This window comes from Dermacentor variabilis, chromosome 9 (assembly GCF_050947875.1).
Source record: "Dermacentor variabilis isolate Ectoservices chromosome 9, ASM5094787v1, whole genome shotgun sequence".
NCBI lineage: Eukaryota > Metazoa > Arthropoda > Arachnida > Ixodida > Ixodidae > Dermacentor > Dermacentor variabilis.
Window position 1 is genome coordinate 141,702,517 of NC_134576.1, and position 18,317 is coordinate 141,720,833.

General features: G+C 43.7%; 1 protein-coding gene across 1 annotated transcript in view; it reads left to right on the top strand.

The window, feature by feature from the left end:
* Window positions 1–18,317, top strand: part of LOC142557705 (inner nuclear membrane protein Man1-like) — a 53,853-nt gene that overhangs the window by 1,401 nt on the left and 34,135 nt on the right. Inside the window, exons 2-6 of the mRNA XM_075669744.1 lie at window positions 3,292–3,438; window positions 4,659–4,744; window positions 8,874–8,955; window positions 9,983–10,074; window positions 10,641–10,699. Coding sequence (XP_075525859.1) covers window positions 3,292–3,438; window positions 4,659–4,744; window positions 8,874–8,955; window positions 9,983–10,074; window positions 10,641–10,699 — 466 coding nt within the window. The remainder of the gene's footprint in view (window positions 1–3,291; window positions 3,439–4,658; window positions 4,745–8,873; window positions 8,956–9,982; window positions 10,075–10,640; window positions 10,700–18,317) is intronic.

Sequence of the window (18,317 nt, forward strand, 5' to 3'; positions counted from 1 at the left end):
AGTGTCAGGTGCAGAGCCATGATATATATAGATAGCCATATAATGCAGTGTGGAACACTTATCTAGAAAATGGGCCCCACATTCATTGTTAGTGAAGGGGTTACTTCTGTATAATGTGAGTCAGTTCCTGGAAGCAGCATGTACATTTGGATACGTTTTCATGCATGATTAGGCATGCTAATTGTGCTCTGTGTGCATATGACGTAGTAATGACACACAGGGATATGTGGCCTCATCATACTATAAGAAAAGATGCCTATGCACCTGTCTAAAGATGCACCTACCAAAAAAGATGCTTATAGACACCAGCCCCCTGCTGCACCAACTTGTGGTGTTGAGTGTTAAGTGTTTTCCAGCATGACTGAAACGGAGGTTTGTCCTAAGTGCATGCAAGTTCTGCAAAAGCTTTTACATCCATCAGAAAGACAACAAAAATTTTTATCTACCGAACAGTGTGGGGTTGTTGGCTTTGGAGTAAGTGAAAATGGAGTCATTTTGGGTTTATTTCACCACTTAGGGTTTGTGTGCCATGTGCTTGCATGTTGGTTCACATTTACATGCTTTGCCATTATTAGAGCAGAATGTCCTCAGCTAGAAATTACAGTCTGCCGTAGCAGACTATGCTCAGCAAGGACTATGCTATCCTACGGGGGAGCATTCTTGATGTACAGGCGCCGAGAAAAGTGGTATACTCCATGCAGCGGGAGCCGGAGCAGTGGCACACTGCATCGCTACACCATCTACAGGCGGCGTCTGGGATCGAGACAGCCAATGGGTGCCCTTTATTATCGGCAGACATGATCCCAGATGCTGCCTGTAGATGGCGTTGCGATGCAGTTTGCCATTGCTCCTGCTCCCGCTGTGTGGAGTATACCACTTTTGTCGGCACCTGTACATGATTACTATTTAATCAAGTATGTTCCACAGAACTGTAGTAGGGCTGCAAGAGGAGGCTTGCACTCGAACTACTTGTTGATTGCATTGTTGCACCATTTTGTATTTGTCGCAGGTAACATCAGTGTCAAGTTGTCGCACTGCTATAGCTAGACAAATTTACTGACCATGCTAGGCGTAGGTTGTTTGTTAACTCTGTAACAAGTAAATTAATGTCATGCCTCATCTTTCACTCAGTGGCTCAGATGTTGCTTTGACATTGACCCTTAAGCTGAACCTTGATCCCAGTACACTGACAGTGGCCAGATTGGGTTTGACAGTTTAATGGTGTTGTTCCCTATTTTTACAACACATACCTAGAAGCAAGCAGTTTCAGCCATGGTGTGTGTGAAAATTTACTGCTTCAGCTTGTTAAAAGTGTAAGAGCCACCATGGTATTGGCCTTAAGAGTTACTGAGCCATGCATTCACTCCTGAGAAGAAACTGTAGCATCTTTGTGTGCTAATTCCAGTACTCCTTGCATTTTCAAGTTGTAGACCTTGTGTAACAAATGAAGCGGATGCATGAATAGTGCTAGGTGAATGGTTATGTGCAGTAGGATCACTTGCCTCCTACTGCAACTGTTTGGCTGAAGTATTTGTAGAAGCAATATTGCACAAACTTCAAACAAGTGCCTGCATGCAGAGGCTAGAGTAAAGCTTTTTTATCACTTCTTTGAGAGCTGGTTATGTTACCAAGGTTTTGTTTGCACCAAACATTCAGAAATGCTTGGAAGCTGCCATTGTGCTTTAATGGGGCTCTGTAATACTGTTTGCAGACACAGCCTTTTCTTGGTCATTCCCCGGTTCACAGCCTTATTTTGTCATTGCAAACAGTAAGGATCAGTGCAGCATGTGCAACACCTGCTTTAGTAACCTAGCCATGCACCATTAAACTGCAGGCAAACCTGCCAATGTTGTTGCTCCCGTTCAGGGACACCTAGGCAAGCCTCTGAGGGATGTAGTAAAGGTAAAGAGTTTTAGACTGTACCTAAAGATGTTGGAGAGTTTTAGCTTGCCTGTACATGCATACTCTTCACGGAATACCGGGATACTAGAGACCTTAAATGGGTGGGATGTGGGGGAGTTGTTGGTGCCAACATCTTGTGGCAAAGAGGTAAAAACTAGAGGGGACACAGAGCTGGTTATCATAGCCACCAAATATTAGCTGCTGGTGTAAAGCTTTGGCAACAAAATTGTTGACATGCAGTTCATTTATATTTTTCTTAGACAAAAACACCTATGTAACACAAAAATACATCTAGCACTTTAGGTGGACAAAGTATCACAAGATGTTGCTATTGCCATCTACAATCTCTTGTAACCTGGTGTTTCATAAAGAGTAATACATTTATGGGGAAGCTATAACTCACTTTTATTGCTGCTGTTTTAGCGGACTACTGGATGGAGCCAGACAGCAGCAGTCGGTATGATATCTTGTGGTGGTGCGTTCAACCACAATTTAGTCTAGCATGCTTGTGTTGTGCAACATTTGTTGGGGGGAAAGAAAGCATAATATACTAGAAATTCTGCATCACTTTTGAAACCTTTCAGTCAACAGATGAAGAGGCTACAGCTGCACAATGTAATATGAGGTCAACATTATTTAGTTGAATGCAGCAACACATGGTCTGGATGGAGACACCAGAGCACTGCTTTTCGTGGCTCCGTACCAATATTGCAGCAAAATGGCAATTCTAATACATATGTGAATGAAAGACTATGAACGATTGTAATGCAGGAAACAGCAAATTAAGGGTATTGCAAAAGCCTCTTAAAAGGAACACTAAAAATGGAACTAAAGTCGACTGCTAAAGCATTCTCACAAGACGCAACTTTCGCAAGATAAGTTTGGTTATAGTGAAGAAAATGAAGGGCCTGGCTTCTCGTCTTGTATGTCGTGCCCAGACAGCAGAGCCAACGATGTTGGTATCCCATCATATATGTCATAGTATTTTTCCTTGTATGGGCTATTTTTGTGCTGGGAACAGTTTCTTTTAGAAAATATGCTAGGTTGAGCCTAAGTTAAGAGTTAAGTGTAATCTTACCATAATAGTCGATTGACTAGCCTCGAGCAGGATGTTGTCAAAAGCCATGATGTCGTATGTAGTGTTGGTGTGGGACTGTCAGGGTGGAGGTCTTTCATTTCTTCACCTTTCCAAACTTGGTCAAGCCTTGAGTCATAGTTAGACTGGCCTTTTTTTTTTTTGGAATTCCTAGTGTGAAATTTACTGACTTTTGGTGTCCCTATAAGGATTTTTGAAGGTTTGTCTCATGCTGAATTTGCATGCCTTTTTTCTCTCAGTTGCCTTGCCATGGCAAGCCTCGCAATGTGCTGCGCTGTCTTGACGTTTTGCAGAGGCCAGTCGGGTCAATGGCTACACGGCACTCGCAGAGCCAAAGCCCCGATACCAGTGGGTCTCATTTGTACTGGTGCTAGCTGCTGCCTGTTTCTTTGTATTCCTGGCTGCTGCATACATGGGTGTGCGCTACCCATCCCAATCAGGTAAGCTTAGAGCTTATCATGCATCAGTTCTGCACATTTAAGTGGTTCCCATCTGCAAATTCTCATGGTCACAAGTTTCATGAGGTCATGAAACCCTTGACTAAATTTTACAGAATACTGCAGCATGTGGCCTTCTGATATGGACCTAAAAGTTAAAAGTTAAGTTCTTGTTTGCCAGTCGTCGGTGGTCGCACATTCAAGAAAGCACCCTGTGATGTTTGAAAGCACATGCTTCTGTCTCTAGATGCTATGTATGCTGGATGTTTTAGCAAAAACTTTTATTAATTCTTGAAAACACTGTAGTAGAGATAAAGAGGGTATTTTTTCATTGACACTTTGTTGCTACTGGCAAACATGGAAATTTCATGATAATCATTGATCGACTTTTTCGTTCACAGTGATTATAAAGCTTTAATTCCTTGAGGGAACATGTTTAAATCAGGGAATTGAAGCTTGCCAGCATTAAAGGTGCACCCACTTTAGAGGAATCCTGAGACTAGTACCAGTTTTTACAGATCTGTCCCCAGAATCTGCCACTTAACACATCATTACATTATTCTATCTAGTTCTGTGTTGCCCACAAAGTGGAAGGAAGGCTTTTCGAAAAACCGTTGAGCCATGAATACATTTCGCAGAAATCTTGTAGATGAATGTGTCGACACATCTTGGAATACAGGTGCTGGTTTCAAGCCTTTGTGCCGCACCCACATCACATTATATAGGAATCAGTGAAAGAAGTAAATTTTGTAAAATAGATACCGTTCATATACAAAAAGTGCATGTCTTGATTCAACAGGTTGCATGCTAATATCTTGGTGTCAGAGTGAAGTTCGAATGAAGTTCGAATGAAGTTCCTAAACAGGCACCTTTTAGCCACTGATGAGTGAACAGATTGAGGAGGAGAGAATGAGAGGAATAAAATGATTTTGTTGTACAGTCGGCGTAAAAAGTTTACAAGGCATGGGTTCTATGAAAAAGTTCATTTTCCAAGCAGTTTGTACCTGCACCCAGTAAAACCATACAACACTGTTTTGTTTCAATATACAAGTACAGGCTTGAAATCTAAATACAAGGCTGCGAAAATGTGCCGCTTCTCAGACCCTGTGACGACCTGTAAACTTTTCACACTATTATACTACTTCTGTACTTTGATACTTTTGTGCAGAGAGCTGTATGCTGGCTCTTATACAGAGTGATCTTTCATTTGCCACGTGCTGCAGGTCAGCTGCCTTCCGATGCCAAGGCGCAAGGCAGGCCGCGTGCGGACGCACCTTTTAATGTCACACTCTGTGAGAACAACCGTGAGGTAGGTTCCATTACTAGACGTGTAGCATAGATGTATACTGGACTACAAGGAGATTTAAAGGAAAAGCAGTATTGGTGGTGACATCATTGTATCCTGTGTTCAGCCAACTTTGGGTAAACAAAAGAAGCCAATGTTTGTAGCCATTAATGAGTGAACAAAGACAAAAAATAACAGTGTTTGTATAAAAAAATTAGTAACAGCTCAAGGAACAAGATGTAAGGAGGAGATCAACCAGTACTTTATTGCGCACACATCACATTTATGCAGGCGCGTGAAGGGAGAGAAGGAGAGGAGAAACTGGGTAACATACATGGCAAGAAAGAAAGGCATGATATTAAAAATCAAGATCACTAAATGAGTGTCATCATCAAGGTGCAAGAAAGGCAATTTCCTTTGGTGAGGAGCGATGTTGACGGCACACTCATGCACATGTCACCTTTTCCATCGATGCAGAAAGCCTCTCATATCTCATGTCCATGCTGGTCATGTTAACGCCTTAGTACTCAATGCACTGCTAGGTGGCTACCTACACTTCCCTTCAAAAACTCTTTCTGTACCTTTCCCATTGTGCATTGTTAGCCCGCTAACAATGATTTGAAATGCCGCTTTCGAGACCTACTGTGCTGCTGCTCGCGTGGACACATTGCACTGTCGGACCTGAAGGAGAACTATATTTTTATTTTCTAAGCAGTTTGCTTTTTTCCTGCCAGGTAGCGATTTTTGAATGCACTTTGAAGTTTTGCGATCGTCAAAGTAGGAAGAAAAAATGGCTGCCTCCAAGAGCAGCGTGTGCTTTGGAAGATCGCGGATCTTTGATTCCGCTGCGTCTGCAGCTCATTTTATTGGTGGATCAAGCAGCAGCTAGTCTGAGGATACTGCCTTTTCGTCAGACTTTGACTCTGAGAGCAACGACGACGCAAATCAACCTGGAACATCGGTGGCCGCAGCCGAGCATGCCCAACTGTAGTGCTTGCAGTTAAATTTTCGAGATAGTGTCTATATTTGGCAGCAATACATTTTGTATAGCTCATAATTTTTGTTACATATTTTTCATGGGAGATACCTTACAAGCATTTCTTTACAAAATTTGTTCAGTGTTCTCTCACAATCTTGATTCTGGCCATTTATATCTTTTTTATGCAATGTATCTCGTTAATAAAACCTTTATGCATGAAAAATGCGTTCATTCTGCTTTTGTTTATATATTGCATAAAATAGTCAGTGCAGTAGTTCCTTCAGAAAAAAGATCTGGCGTAACCTACAAAAAACACTTATTTTTTTCTACGGTAGGGAAAGAGTTAAATTAGAATGTTCTTTGAGGCTGTCATTGACATAACGGCCAGTTTGGCTGATGTATCAGCAACCGCATGAGGTAGGGATTTCATATACAACATTGTGCTAGCAATCAGCAAACTTTTTTGTTGTGTTTCTTGTCACACATGCATAGCCCAGTGATGGAAGTGCTGCGCCAAACTACGCCGTGAAGTAAATCCTGCTACATGCTGCGCAAAATTGTCATTTATGGCAGGTATCGCGCCAGGCCTACGCTGACCCACACCTGCTCCTAATTGGTAATACATATTTTGCGCGTGTGAGAAGGCACCGTGCACCAAGCCATCCTTCTCCGCGACTCGCCCTCGCATGCTTTCCATCACAGCTACAGCCTATAGACCTAACCATGTTTGCAAACGGTAGGCACTGTCGATGTATTCTGTAGTATTCTAGGCCCTGTAGCACCATGGCATAGACTCCGCCCACATTCGCTGCCCCCGCTTGCGCTTTCTTTCTTTCTTTCTTTTTTTTTTTTGGCGGGGGATGGGGAGCTGCCGAAGCCACACTTTAATCATGAGGCACGCGGTAGTGTAGAACACCATATTAACTTTGACTACCTTGGATTTTTTGATGTGCACCCAATGCACGTTTTTGCATTTCGCCCTTATTGAAACACGGCTAAACGAGACGCTATAGGCCTACCTTGCTAACCGCCAGAATAATGGCGAACGACTGTGCCTGCGATCTGGCCGTAGCCGGTGATATTTCACTTATTTTTGACAGCACAATTAATGTGCACTTAAATGAACTGGTTTTCTCTGTTTTGTCGGTGTGAATAGCAAACGAAACGTAGTACTTGCAAGCCACCCAAGCCGCCTCGCTGATCGGTGTTTGCTTTCCATCTGCAAGATTAAATGTCGTCGGATCGCTGCTGGTGATCACATCAGTGTTTTAGTACTAGGAGCTGCTTTACCAAACACTGACACATTTGATCTAACCTTGTTCTATTAAGTACTACTTCATGTGAAAAAACAAACTGTAGCAGATCTCTTCGTCGCCATGATCGAAGCGATAACCTGGGCTGGGTGATATGGAACTAGCGAGGCATTGGCCTTATACTGTGATGCCGGCTGTGTATAGGCCCGCACAATCTTAGCTCTTGGTTGCGGTTGTCAGATCACTCCATCTCTGTGCCAACTGTATGTTTTATTTTATGCACGGAAATTCATGACCACGTGTAGACGTGTTGATAACATATACACTGCAATTTACATAGCTTATGTAATACCCTCAGTGAGGGGTCTTCAAGAAAATAAAAAAGCGAACAAGTGAAAGTGAAGCTGTGACCATGCTGCCTGTGTACTTGAACGTGTGATAGACTATCTACGGTGTACAGGTGGCTCAATTCCTTGAGACGAAAATAAATTATTTATGAAATTCTTTTATGAAACGCAGAATTAACTGTGAATTAGGATTTAGCTTGCACTTATCTTCTTCTTCTTATATAACAAAAAGAGAGTGTAAGAGTGGGGTTGAAGATTAATAAGCAGAAGAACAAAGATAATCATGAGTAGCCAGGCAAGGGAACAAGAGTTCAGTATTGCCAGTCAGCCTCTAGAGTCTGTGAAGCAGTATGTTTACTTAGGTCAATTACTCACAGGGAACCCTGATCATGAGAAGAAAATTCACACAAGAATAAAAATGGGTTTGAGCGCATACGGCAGGCATTGTCAGCGCCTGACTTGAAGTTTACCATTATCATTGAAAAGGAAAGTGTACAATCAGTGCATTTTACAGGTGCTGACATATGTGGCAGAAACTTGGAGGCTGACAAAGAAGCTTTAGAGCATGTTAAGGACCGTGCAAAGAGCGATGGAATGAAGACTGCTAGGCATAACATTAAAAGACAGAAAGAGAGCAGTTTGGATCAGAGATGAAAAAGGTATAGGTGATATTCTAATTGACATTAAGAGACAAAAATTGAGCTGGGAAGGTCATGTAAAGCGCATGTTAGATAACCAGTCTATCAGTCGGGTTATAAAATCGGTGCCAAAAGGAGGGAAGCGCAGTCGAGGATGGCGGAAGACTAGCTGGGGCGATGAAGTTAGGAAATTGATAAGCGCTAGTTGCAATTAGTTGGCGCAGGACAGGGGTAATTGGAGATCATAGGGAGAGGCCTTCATCCTGCAGTGGGCATAAAATAGGATGATGATGATGGTGATGAAAATGGAACAGCTAGTTGAGAAAATATTTGCATCTTAGTATAATGCATACTGAATGCAATGTTTCAGAAAGTCCTAACTTATACAGAGCTTCCTCTTTGCACCACAGCAGTAAATTACTACTCCAAAGTGTTCTTTTCTTGCTCCAAACAGCAAATCTTTCTGCTCCAAACTGCGATTTTTCCTGCTCCGAAAGCTGCTCCAGAAGACCAAGTGCCACTTCCATCACTGATAGCCCCATGTCTTCTCTATTCGCTTTCTGACACATACTGGCCTACCTTCTCATGTCCTGTGTCTTGCAATGTTGCTCGGTTTTTGATGCAACATGTACCAAATGGCCCAAGTTAGCACTTTTTTATACTGTTTGTAGCCAGCAATAGCTTCTCATGAAAGACAAATTTTCACAGCTAGTGTTTACTGATTATGGTGGAGAAACTTGTAAGCATTCTGTAGTTCAGTATCACTCAGTGTTGAGCTTGTTGGGTATATATATGGAATATTGTCAATGTGGAAATCGAGAACGCGTGGGAATAGTGTACAATAGGGAATGTAAACCGTATCCTAGATAATAAAATGGCATTGTATACTTTGTAAATGTGCAGTAAACAGATCTGCCGATTGTGTGTGGCTTGCAGAAACCTTGTGTCTATGAAAGAGATGTACCAGCAGCCTTAGAACTGGCTGGACGAATGCAGAAACTTTTGGGCCGAACTGCAGGTAAGAAGCACAATGATAATGTTGCGTCTCACATAGGTATTCCCTGCGCTTTGTGCCATGGCATATTATTTCTTGAAGCTGCAGGGCGACTGTTACATCTCAACATACACATATTCAAATTGACTTGTTGATTTCACTGGGTCACTCGTAAAAGTGTTCACATTTGTTTGGGCTTGCCAGAAATAAAGATTCATCTAAAACTAAGGAGCTATAGTAACTGAGTATATTTTCTAGCATTTGTCAGCTCTTCGACATGGTTAAACTTCTAAGTGACCTAGCTTTGAACAATAAATTAAATAACTCTTAATTGAGGACAAGAACATCTCCAAAGCTATTAAAACAGTCAGCAATATAATCAATGACCACAACTGGTTTTTGACTGCTTCCACTCTATGCTTCCATAATATACGGATTGTAAGGTATAAATCATACCTCAAACTTGAAGCAACTGGATATCTAACCAGTCTCTTTGGATGAAGCAGTCCACGTTTCTATCTCTCTCTCTTGATGGGGGAAGGAGGCATCAAGGGGAACAGTTCATGCCACTTTTTGGGCTTGCTTTAAAAGCATGCATAACCCGCTTGATGGCACAGGTTGTTTGGCCACTGCTAGTGGCCATTGTGTGCATTTACACACCTGTTTCTGCTGTATTTTTCTCTCTCCTTGTTTTTTCCTTCTTCCTTTCTCTCTCTTTGCTGGAAGCTCATGCTGTAGCCTATATTAGATACCATTGGTTTTATCTTTTGGCATTGATTTATTTTTGCAATGTGTGAAGTACTTTAGGGCCACTATTTTGTACCAATGCTTTTTTCAATGCTAATGGCTTCTGGCCCTTTTCATGTTCATGAGTGGCTGCTTTCGACACTCCGCTCGGGGCAGAGCATCGCGTGACCCCTCATAAATGTGAAAAGTGTTGAAAGGCACCAGCATCAGTAAAAGGCATTGCTAGAATATCATGACCGAGGCCTTTTTTTCTTTTTCACCTTGCAAAACTTGAGGTTTGTAAGCCATGTCAATTTCATTGCAGGCAATTATGAGTGTGGCCAGACACCTTACCGCTCTCTCACAGCTGCTACCTGCCTGGAGTTCCTGCGAACCAACAGTGAAGCACCCATCACTGTATGTTATTAGCTTGCACCTATTATCTCGCTGCGACATCATAGGTTTTGCAGTGTTTTCTCATGCTTGGACTTCCTTGCTTGTGGTAGGTTACCAAAGATTGTCAAATTGAGTTCGTGCTTACTTTCAAAATACAATTTAACCCTTATATGTTGATAAGCAGTTAATTAGCCTTAAACTAACACTGTCAAAATCCCATGATGCCTAAGTAGCATCAGTACCTGTCTTTCATTTTTACTTCTTGTCTTTGCCAGTTTCTGCCCTTTTTGAGACTGGCTGACATTGTATTCCAGGAGAGTATTCCAGTGTAATTTAACTAGTCCCAGGCCTAATTGTCCTTATGTAGCAAATGTGAATTTAATGAATTATTGTATATTGAAATCTAAAATGTTTCTCAGTGATATCAGTGTGCAACAAATGTATTCTTATAATGAATATCAGATATATAATGAAATTGTTATTGTGTTAGATGCTGCTTCATTATAACAAGGTTTGACTGTACTGAACACTGCTAAAAACGTTAGTAACGCTGTGTCTGCTCTTTTTCTTTTTTTGTTTTTTTACAGGACACTGCCTTTCAAAACAGCTTGCTGTTGCTATTTGAGAACCCTGCCTGGGGAATCAAGTAAGACACTGACTATCACATATTAGTCCTGAGAACCAACTTTGGATCACTTGCATTGTGTGTCGCGCATGCATAGCAGTGATGGAACAGCTGTGCCAATTGTGCCAAATTGGGCCAAGCATGGTTCTTTACAAGGCCCTGCTCCAAAATGGCAATCTTATCGAGAAATTGCACCAAGCCTGTGCCAAAAAGAGCAACAAATCTCATTTCGTTGACATTACCCTGCTATAAAACATAAATCAACACCTAAATCATTATCATTATCTTGGAAGTCAACGGAGTGGCCATACCCACAGATATAGCTGATACCATCAGTCGTCCATTTGCTGCTTTCGTGGTTTTGTTACATATCTCTCCGGCAGAGGTTCATATACTGCTGCTGTGTGGTCTTATTGCCATTTTTGCTGCAGTTTGGTACTCCTCATACCAGCATGGCATGGAACTAGCTCAAGGAGTATGTCGCCCGGCAGGGGCGTCTACGTCAGCAGGTGTTTGGTGTGTTGCGACACCACGTACCCGAGCACACAAGGGTTGGACCCTCCCGCGTGTAGTCATGCGCGGCTTAGCCGTGTCTGGGGAAAGGGGATCCTGGGGGTTGAGCCGATGCTGGGTGTTTGGACCTTTAAGGCCCCCTGGCGGAGGCAACACACCCCTTTGGCCTCTGCTTCACATAGACGGCACCTCCAGGCTGACCTACCTAGGGAGAATCGGTAGTCACCTTTTCCTGTCCTCCTCTCAATCTTCGTCTTTCTCTCTCACCTTTTCCTCTTTCCTGTCTTCTCTTCACTTCTTTTTACTTCTGTATTTCCTGGCGGCAAGGGTTAACCTTGTACATTATGCCCAGCCTTGGGTATAGGTATTTGGTTATAGTGGGGATGTACCTCTGGCGTGCGCAGAACTGAATACTCGTCCTGTGTCGTCCCCTGGTTGGGCTCTATGATGGGTGGCGGCCATCCCTGCTGAATATATTATTATTACTTATAGAATCAACTTTCCCTCCACTCCCTGATCGCTCCTTCAAGAGGGGGCGCACCGAAGATTCCTTCAACTTCATGAGTCAGAAAGAAACATTCCCAAAATACCATGTTATTTAGAGTCAACATGAAAGCAAGACAGTCCGAACAATATCTCCTTTTGTTGTGGCAAAATCATTGGCAAACTCCATCGGCCCAGGCTACAAAGTAACTAAAATGGGAAGCGGCAATCTCGTTCTTGAACTTTGTGACAAGACACAGTACAGTAAATTATCAAAACTAATTGCTTTTGGGGACATTCCAGTTTCAGTAGGCCCACACAGATCTTTGAACACTGTCCACGGTGTCGTCTCTGAAGATGACCTGCTCGATCTTAGTGAAAGTGAGCTACTTGAGGGATGGCAAGATCGAAATGTAGTAAAGGTCCAGAGAATAACAATTAGGCGGAATGGCAAGGAAATCCCCACAAAACACGTAATCTTAACTTTTGGAACTAGCAATTTACCAGACTCAATAGAAACAGGATACTGCAAACTCCGCGTAAGGCCATACATTCCTAACCCACGCCAATGCTTCGAGTGTCAGCGGTTCGGGCACGGATCACAAAGCTGCCGAGGGCGCACTACTTGTACAAAATGTGCATCAAACGAGCACTTATCTGACACTTGCACTTCCACCACCCATTGTGCTAACTGTGACGGAGATCACCCAGCATACTCTCGTTCTTGCCCATCCTGAAAAAAAGAAAAACAAATCATCAAAATCAAAATCAAACTGAACCTTTCCTTCCAAGAGGCGCGAAAGCGCTTCTCGATGAACCAATTTAGTCCGTCCTACACTGATGTGGCGCGCCGGGGGACAGCGCTACATCACTCGGCGGCTGCCCAAGTCACACAGAGTGTGACAGTGGTCACACCATCAGCCCCCCGGCCGGAACAGCCAGCGCTGTTCCTGCCCCCTCAAAGGAGGAACAGCAGACCCTCGGGCCTGTTGAACCCAGGGCCACTGCTTGTGCAGATCGGTCCACCACTCCTGCAAAAATCCCCGCTCCGCGGGCAGTATTCACCGCCTCAGACGAGGTGATGGACACAACAAATACAACTCCGGCATCTCAGACGCCCAAGCAACGGCGCAGCTCTCTCGAGCGCACCGGGAAGAAAGAAAAATTCCATATCACGGGGCCTGGAAAGGCCTCGTGAGCTAATCCAATCTATATCTCTTAGACACACAGCACAAAACATACATAATATGGAAACACAGATATTACAGTGGAATGTGAGGGGTTTACTCCACAACCTAGACGACATTAAGGAACTTTTAAATATAGCACCCCAAAGGTGCTGTGTGTCCAAGAAACACATCTTAAACCTTCACAAACAAACTTCCTCCGACTGTATGCCATTTTCCGAAAAGACAGCAACGAGGCCCTTGCCTCGTCGGGCGGTGTGGCAGTAATAGTAGATAAGAGTGTTGCTTGCTGGTAGTTACAGCTTAAAACGCCCCTAGAGGCAGTTGCAGTCAAAGCAGGGCTTTTTAGTAAGCTGCTGACAATTGCATCCTTATACATTCCTCCCAACTGTCAACCCTCTAAAACTGAATTTGAAAGCTTTATTGCACAACTTCCGGAACCATACATTGTCGTTGGAGACTTAAATGCCCATCATACCTTGTGGGGCGACTCTAGGTGTGATGCCAGAGGGCGTCTGATTGAAAACTTCCTCTTCAGTACGGGTGCATACTTGCTAAATAAGAAGGAGCCAACTTTTTACAGCGTTGTGCACAAGACATTTTAATCTATAGATTTATCCATTGTTTCAAGTGCAGTCGTGCCGTACTTGGAGTGGAAAGTACATAAGGACCCATACGGGAGTGATCATTTCCCGATTGTTTTAAATTTAAGGATACGGGACGAATGTTCTCCACATGTACCCCAGTGGAAAGTTGACTCAGCGAACTGGCAGCGATACGGAGAACTGACATATATGACCTGGGAAAATATTCGTGCGCTTAGTACGATGCAGTGTCATATTTTACCGCATTTATTCTCGACGTAGCGTCAATACGTATCCTGCAAACAAATGCATCGCCTAATAAATGACGTGTTCCCTTGTGGAACGATGAATGTAAGGAAGCACAAAAGAAACAGAATAAGGCTTGGAATCAGCTCCATGACTGTCCGACTATCGAAAACCTTATCAGCTTTAAGAAAATAAAATCAGAAGGCAGAAGAACGTGCCGCCGTGCCAAAAGGGATAGCTGGCAAAAATATATTTCCGATATTAATTCGTATACAGATGAAAGAAAAGCCTGGAACAGGGTAAACAAATTAAAAGGCCGCGAAACTCATCCTCTACCGTTAGTAAACACACAAACAGACACTCTTGAGGACCAAGCTGATTGTCTAGGAGCACATTTCGAGCACATTTCCAGTACATCTCATTACACAGAAACATTCCTAAAATACCAGCGACTAGCAGAACAGCTGCATTTGGGTCGGAAAAGCACATGTAATGAAGTATGCAATCATCCATTTAGTATGGCTGAGTTCCAGGCCTCACTGAACTGTTGCAACAAGTCCGCCCCAGGAAGTGACAGAGTAATGTATGAGATGATCAGACACTTACACCCTGAAACCCAAAAAACACTACTGTCACTCTTCAATTCCATGTTCTCTGCCGGCTGCATTCCTTCTGTCTGGAAAGAAGCAATTGTAATCCCTATTCTCAAAGAGGGCAAGGTATATGAGAACAAAGAAAAACTGCGCAAAAATAGAACAAGACAGAGAAAGAACCACACGACACAGGCGCAGACTAACAACTGGTTTAATGCTCCAACGCCACTTTCCTACCAACAACAGAACGCATGCGCACCAACCGCAAGGACCAATGCTGCTATCATGTAGTCAAGCCTAGAAACGCCAACTCTTTGCGGTACAAATGTATGGAAGCCTCACTAACACATTTATCCAGCCCTAATCTCGCGATTTCTAAAGCTTCGATTACTTCACGCTCTTTCTTATCACTTGCGCGTCCGACAATCTTAGTCCTGCCGAAAAGTGGAGTACAAACATTGCCGTCATGCCTGCAGGTCTTGCAATGCTTAGGAAGATGCTGTCCTCTAGAATCATCTGTGAATTGGCATGTTCTAATAATCTAAAATTAATGCAGCGGCCTGTTTGTCCAATGTACACGTTGCCACAACTCAGCGGTATCTCATAGATGACATTCGCTCTACAAGGCACAAACTTGTTCCTGTGGTTAGTGCTGCACTCGGTTTTCTTTTTCCTATCAGGTCTAGCTAAATTGCACAGACTGGACAGCTTACAAGGTGCCGAAAAGAGAACCTGTATGCCGAATTTACCCGCGACCCTCTTCAGGCCGTGCGAGACCCTGTGGACATGGGGCATAACTTCATACTTCCTGTTGAGTCCCTGTTGAAGTCCTTCCGACCAAGTTCAAAGCCTCGTGGGGCGGATCCACAGGAGAGGAGGAAGTATGAAGTTATGCCCTATGTCCACAGGGTCTCGCACGGCCTGAAGAGGGTCGCGGGTAAATTCGGCATACAGGTTCTCTTTTCGGCACCTTGTAAGCTGTCCAGTCTGTGCAATTTAGCTAGACCTGATAGGAAAAAGAAAATCGAGTGCAGCACTAACCACAGGAACAAGTTTGTGCCTTGTAGAGCGAATGTCATCTATGAGATTCCGCTGAGTTGTGGCAACATGTACGTTGGACAAACAGGCCGCTGCATTAATATTAGATTATTAGAACATGCCAATTCACTAGATGATTCTAGAGGACAGCATCTTCCTAAGCATTGCAAGACCTGCAGGCATGACGGCAATGTTTGTACTCCACTTTTCGGCAGGACTAAGATTGTCGGACGCGCAAGTGATAAGAAAGAGCGTGAAGTAATCGAAGCTTTAGAAATCGCGAGATTAGGGCCGGATAAATGTGTTAGTGAGGCTTCCATACATTTGTACCGCAAAGAGTTGGCGTTTCTAGGCTTGACTACATGATAGCGGCATTGGTCTTTGCGGTTGGTGCGCATGCATTCTGTTGTTGGTAGGAAAGTGGCGTTGGAGCATTAAACCAGTTGTTAGTCTGCGCCTGTGTCGTGTGGTTCTATCTCTGTCTTGTTCTTTTTTTGCGCAGTTTTTCTTTGTTCTCATAATGTCATACCAACTAGCCCCTCACCGTACGCTTCTAGAGGGCAAGGACCCTTCCTTACCCAACAGTTATAGGCCTATAGCTCTGACAAGTTGTCTATGCAAATTATTTGAGAAAATGATTAACCGTCACCTCATCCATTTTCTTGAAAGCAACAAGATACTTGATCCCTTTCAGTGCGGTTTTAGGGAGGGTAGATCCACAACAGATCACCTTGTCCGCATCGAGACAAATATCCGCGATGCCTTTGTCCACAAACAGTTTTTCCTATCAGTATTTTTAGATATGGAAAAGGCATACGACACAACCTGGCACTTTGGAATCCTCCGTGATCTGTCTGAAATGAGAGTTCTAGGCAACTTGCTGAACGTGATTCAGAGTTACCTCTCCAATCGCACGTTCCCTGTTAGAGTTGGTAACGTTCTGTCTCGTCCATTTACGCAAGAAGCTGGTGTTCCACAAGGTGGTGTGCTAAGCTGCATGCTTTTTATTGTCAAAATGAACTCGATCCAGACTGCCATACCACATACCATGTTTTATTCTGTATATGTGGATGACATCAAGATAGGTTTCAAATCATGTAACCTAAGTATCTCCGAACGACAAGTACAGCTTTGGATAAATAAATTATCTAAATGGGCGGTCAAAAACAGTTTCAAACTAAACCCACAAAAAAGTACATGCGTCCTGTTTTCTAACAAAAGAGGCATACTTGCGGACCCCGCAATAGATCTAAATTAGGGAACGGCTATCTGTGAGCCATGAACACAAATGTCTAGGAATCCTTTTAGACAGCAAGCTGACTTTTGTACCATACCTGAAGTATCTGAAATCAAAGTGCCTCAAGACTATGAATCTGCTGAAGCTCTTGTCACGCACATCTTGGGGAAGCAACAGGCGGTGCCTTTTAAAACTTTACAAAAGTCTAATATTAACATGGCTTGACTACGGAGCAATAGTCTATAATTCTGCTGCACCTAGTGCTTTGAAAATGCTAGATCCTATTCACCACTTAGGTATCCGCCTTACTACAGGTGCCTTTAGGACTAGCCCCGTAGAAAACCTGTATGCTGAATCTAACGAATGGTCCCTGCATCTTCAAAGAACCTATTTAAGTCTCTCTTACGCCCTCAAGGTTAAATCAGATTTCCATCATCCATGCCATTCAGTTATTTACGACTTGTCTACGGATAGGCTTTTCCGTAACCGCCCAGGCACTAGACCTCCTCTGTCCCTTCGGTTGGAAGCATTGTCCGAAGAAACGGGTGCGCCGATTTTAGAGAATGTCATAATGGCATTTACGCGGCTTCCACCGCCGTGGGAGTGGCAGACTATCGAATGTGACGTCTCATTTGCAGAAATATCAAAACAAGCACCTGAGGCGCACATACTGTAGCGAAGTGACGCAGCCGTGAGATATCAGACGCATCAACTCACCAGGGAGACGGAAGAATGGGGATGAGCTCCGGCAGGGGAAGTCCAAATCCGCAGGTACGACGACGAGAGTAGCATTTGAACTAGATTTATTCTCTTGGTATTTACCTTAAGTTTAAACTGTACAAAATATATACAAGCAAAACGATGTCATACCCGTCGTCGTCGGCCTGCCTGACCGGCCTGGTCTCCCCTGGTGAAGATGCGCCGTCTGCTGCTGTCTACTTGCTCACCCTAAACTACCCCAAACTATTCCTTAAATAAGTTTCCCCAGCATCCAAGAGACACTTTTCTCCACCAATGGGCTACTTCGTTACTCCGACCAATCAGGCAAGCCGACATCATCCAATAAGCGGCAGAGTTCAAGGGGTCAAGAAATGGTCGCGTCAACACTCCTTACACAAAAGCACTCTGACCATAACTAATTGGCCTTTGACAGCCGAGCGTGAGAAGACGACGCGACATGTGCAGGTGTGACGTCAGGTGCGGCGGGGGCGGCGGCCGCGCGGCAGCACTGTCCGCGGCGCCGTCGAGGTCATTTGTGTACAAAGGTTTGCCCCGCGTCAAGGACCCCACAAAATTCCCCGAAAGACAGCAAAGAGGGCCGCGGTACACTCTCTTCGCGACACCTCCCCCCTACGAAAAAGAGTGTCCCACTCGTTACAAATCATTACTGCAAAATAAAACATGGCTCAAGAAGTTAAACGCGCACATTAGGGATTCATATAAAAAACTGAAGTATCCGTAAGGAAGATTTAGCATCACGTAAAACAAAAGAAACAAGTTTTGACAAAATGGAAACAAGATGCACAAGACAAGAAACAAAGTTCATTCGCGCGCGCTACACAATAAAATTAACAATGAAGGTTATTCGCTGGCGTTGTGATACACATCAGTGTCCGTGTCGTAAGCAGTGATAGTTCTCGGATCGGCCTCGTTGTGGAATGTCTTCCAGTCGGAGTAAAGTTCAGTCCCATCGTCCGAGTCTTCTACGACGCGCACTCTTTCACAAGTCTCTGTCTCGTACACACGATCACTACGCGA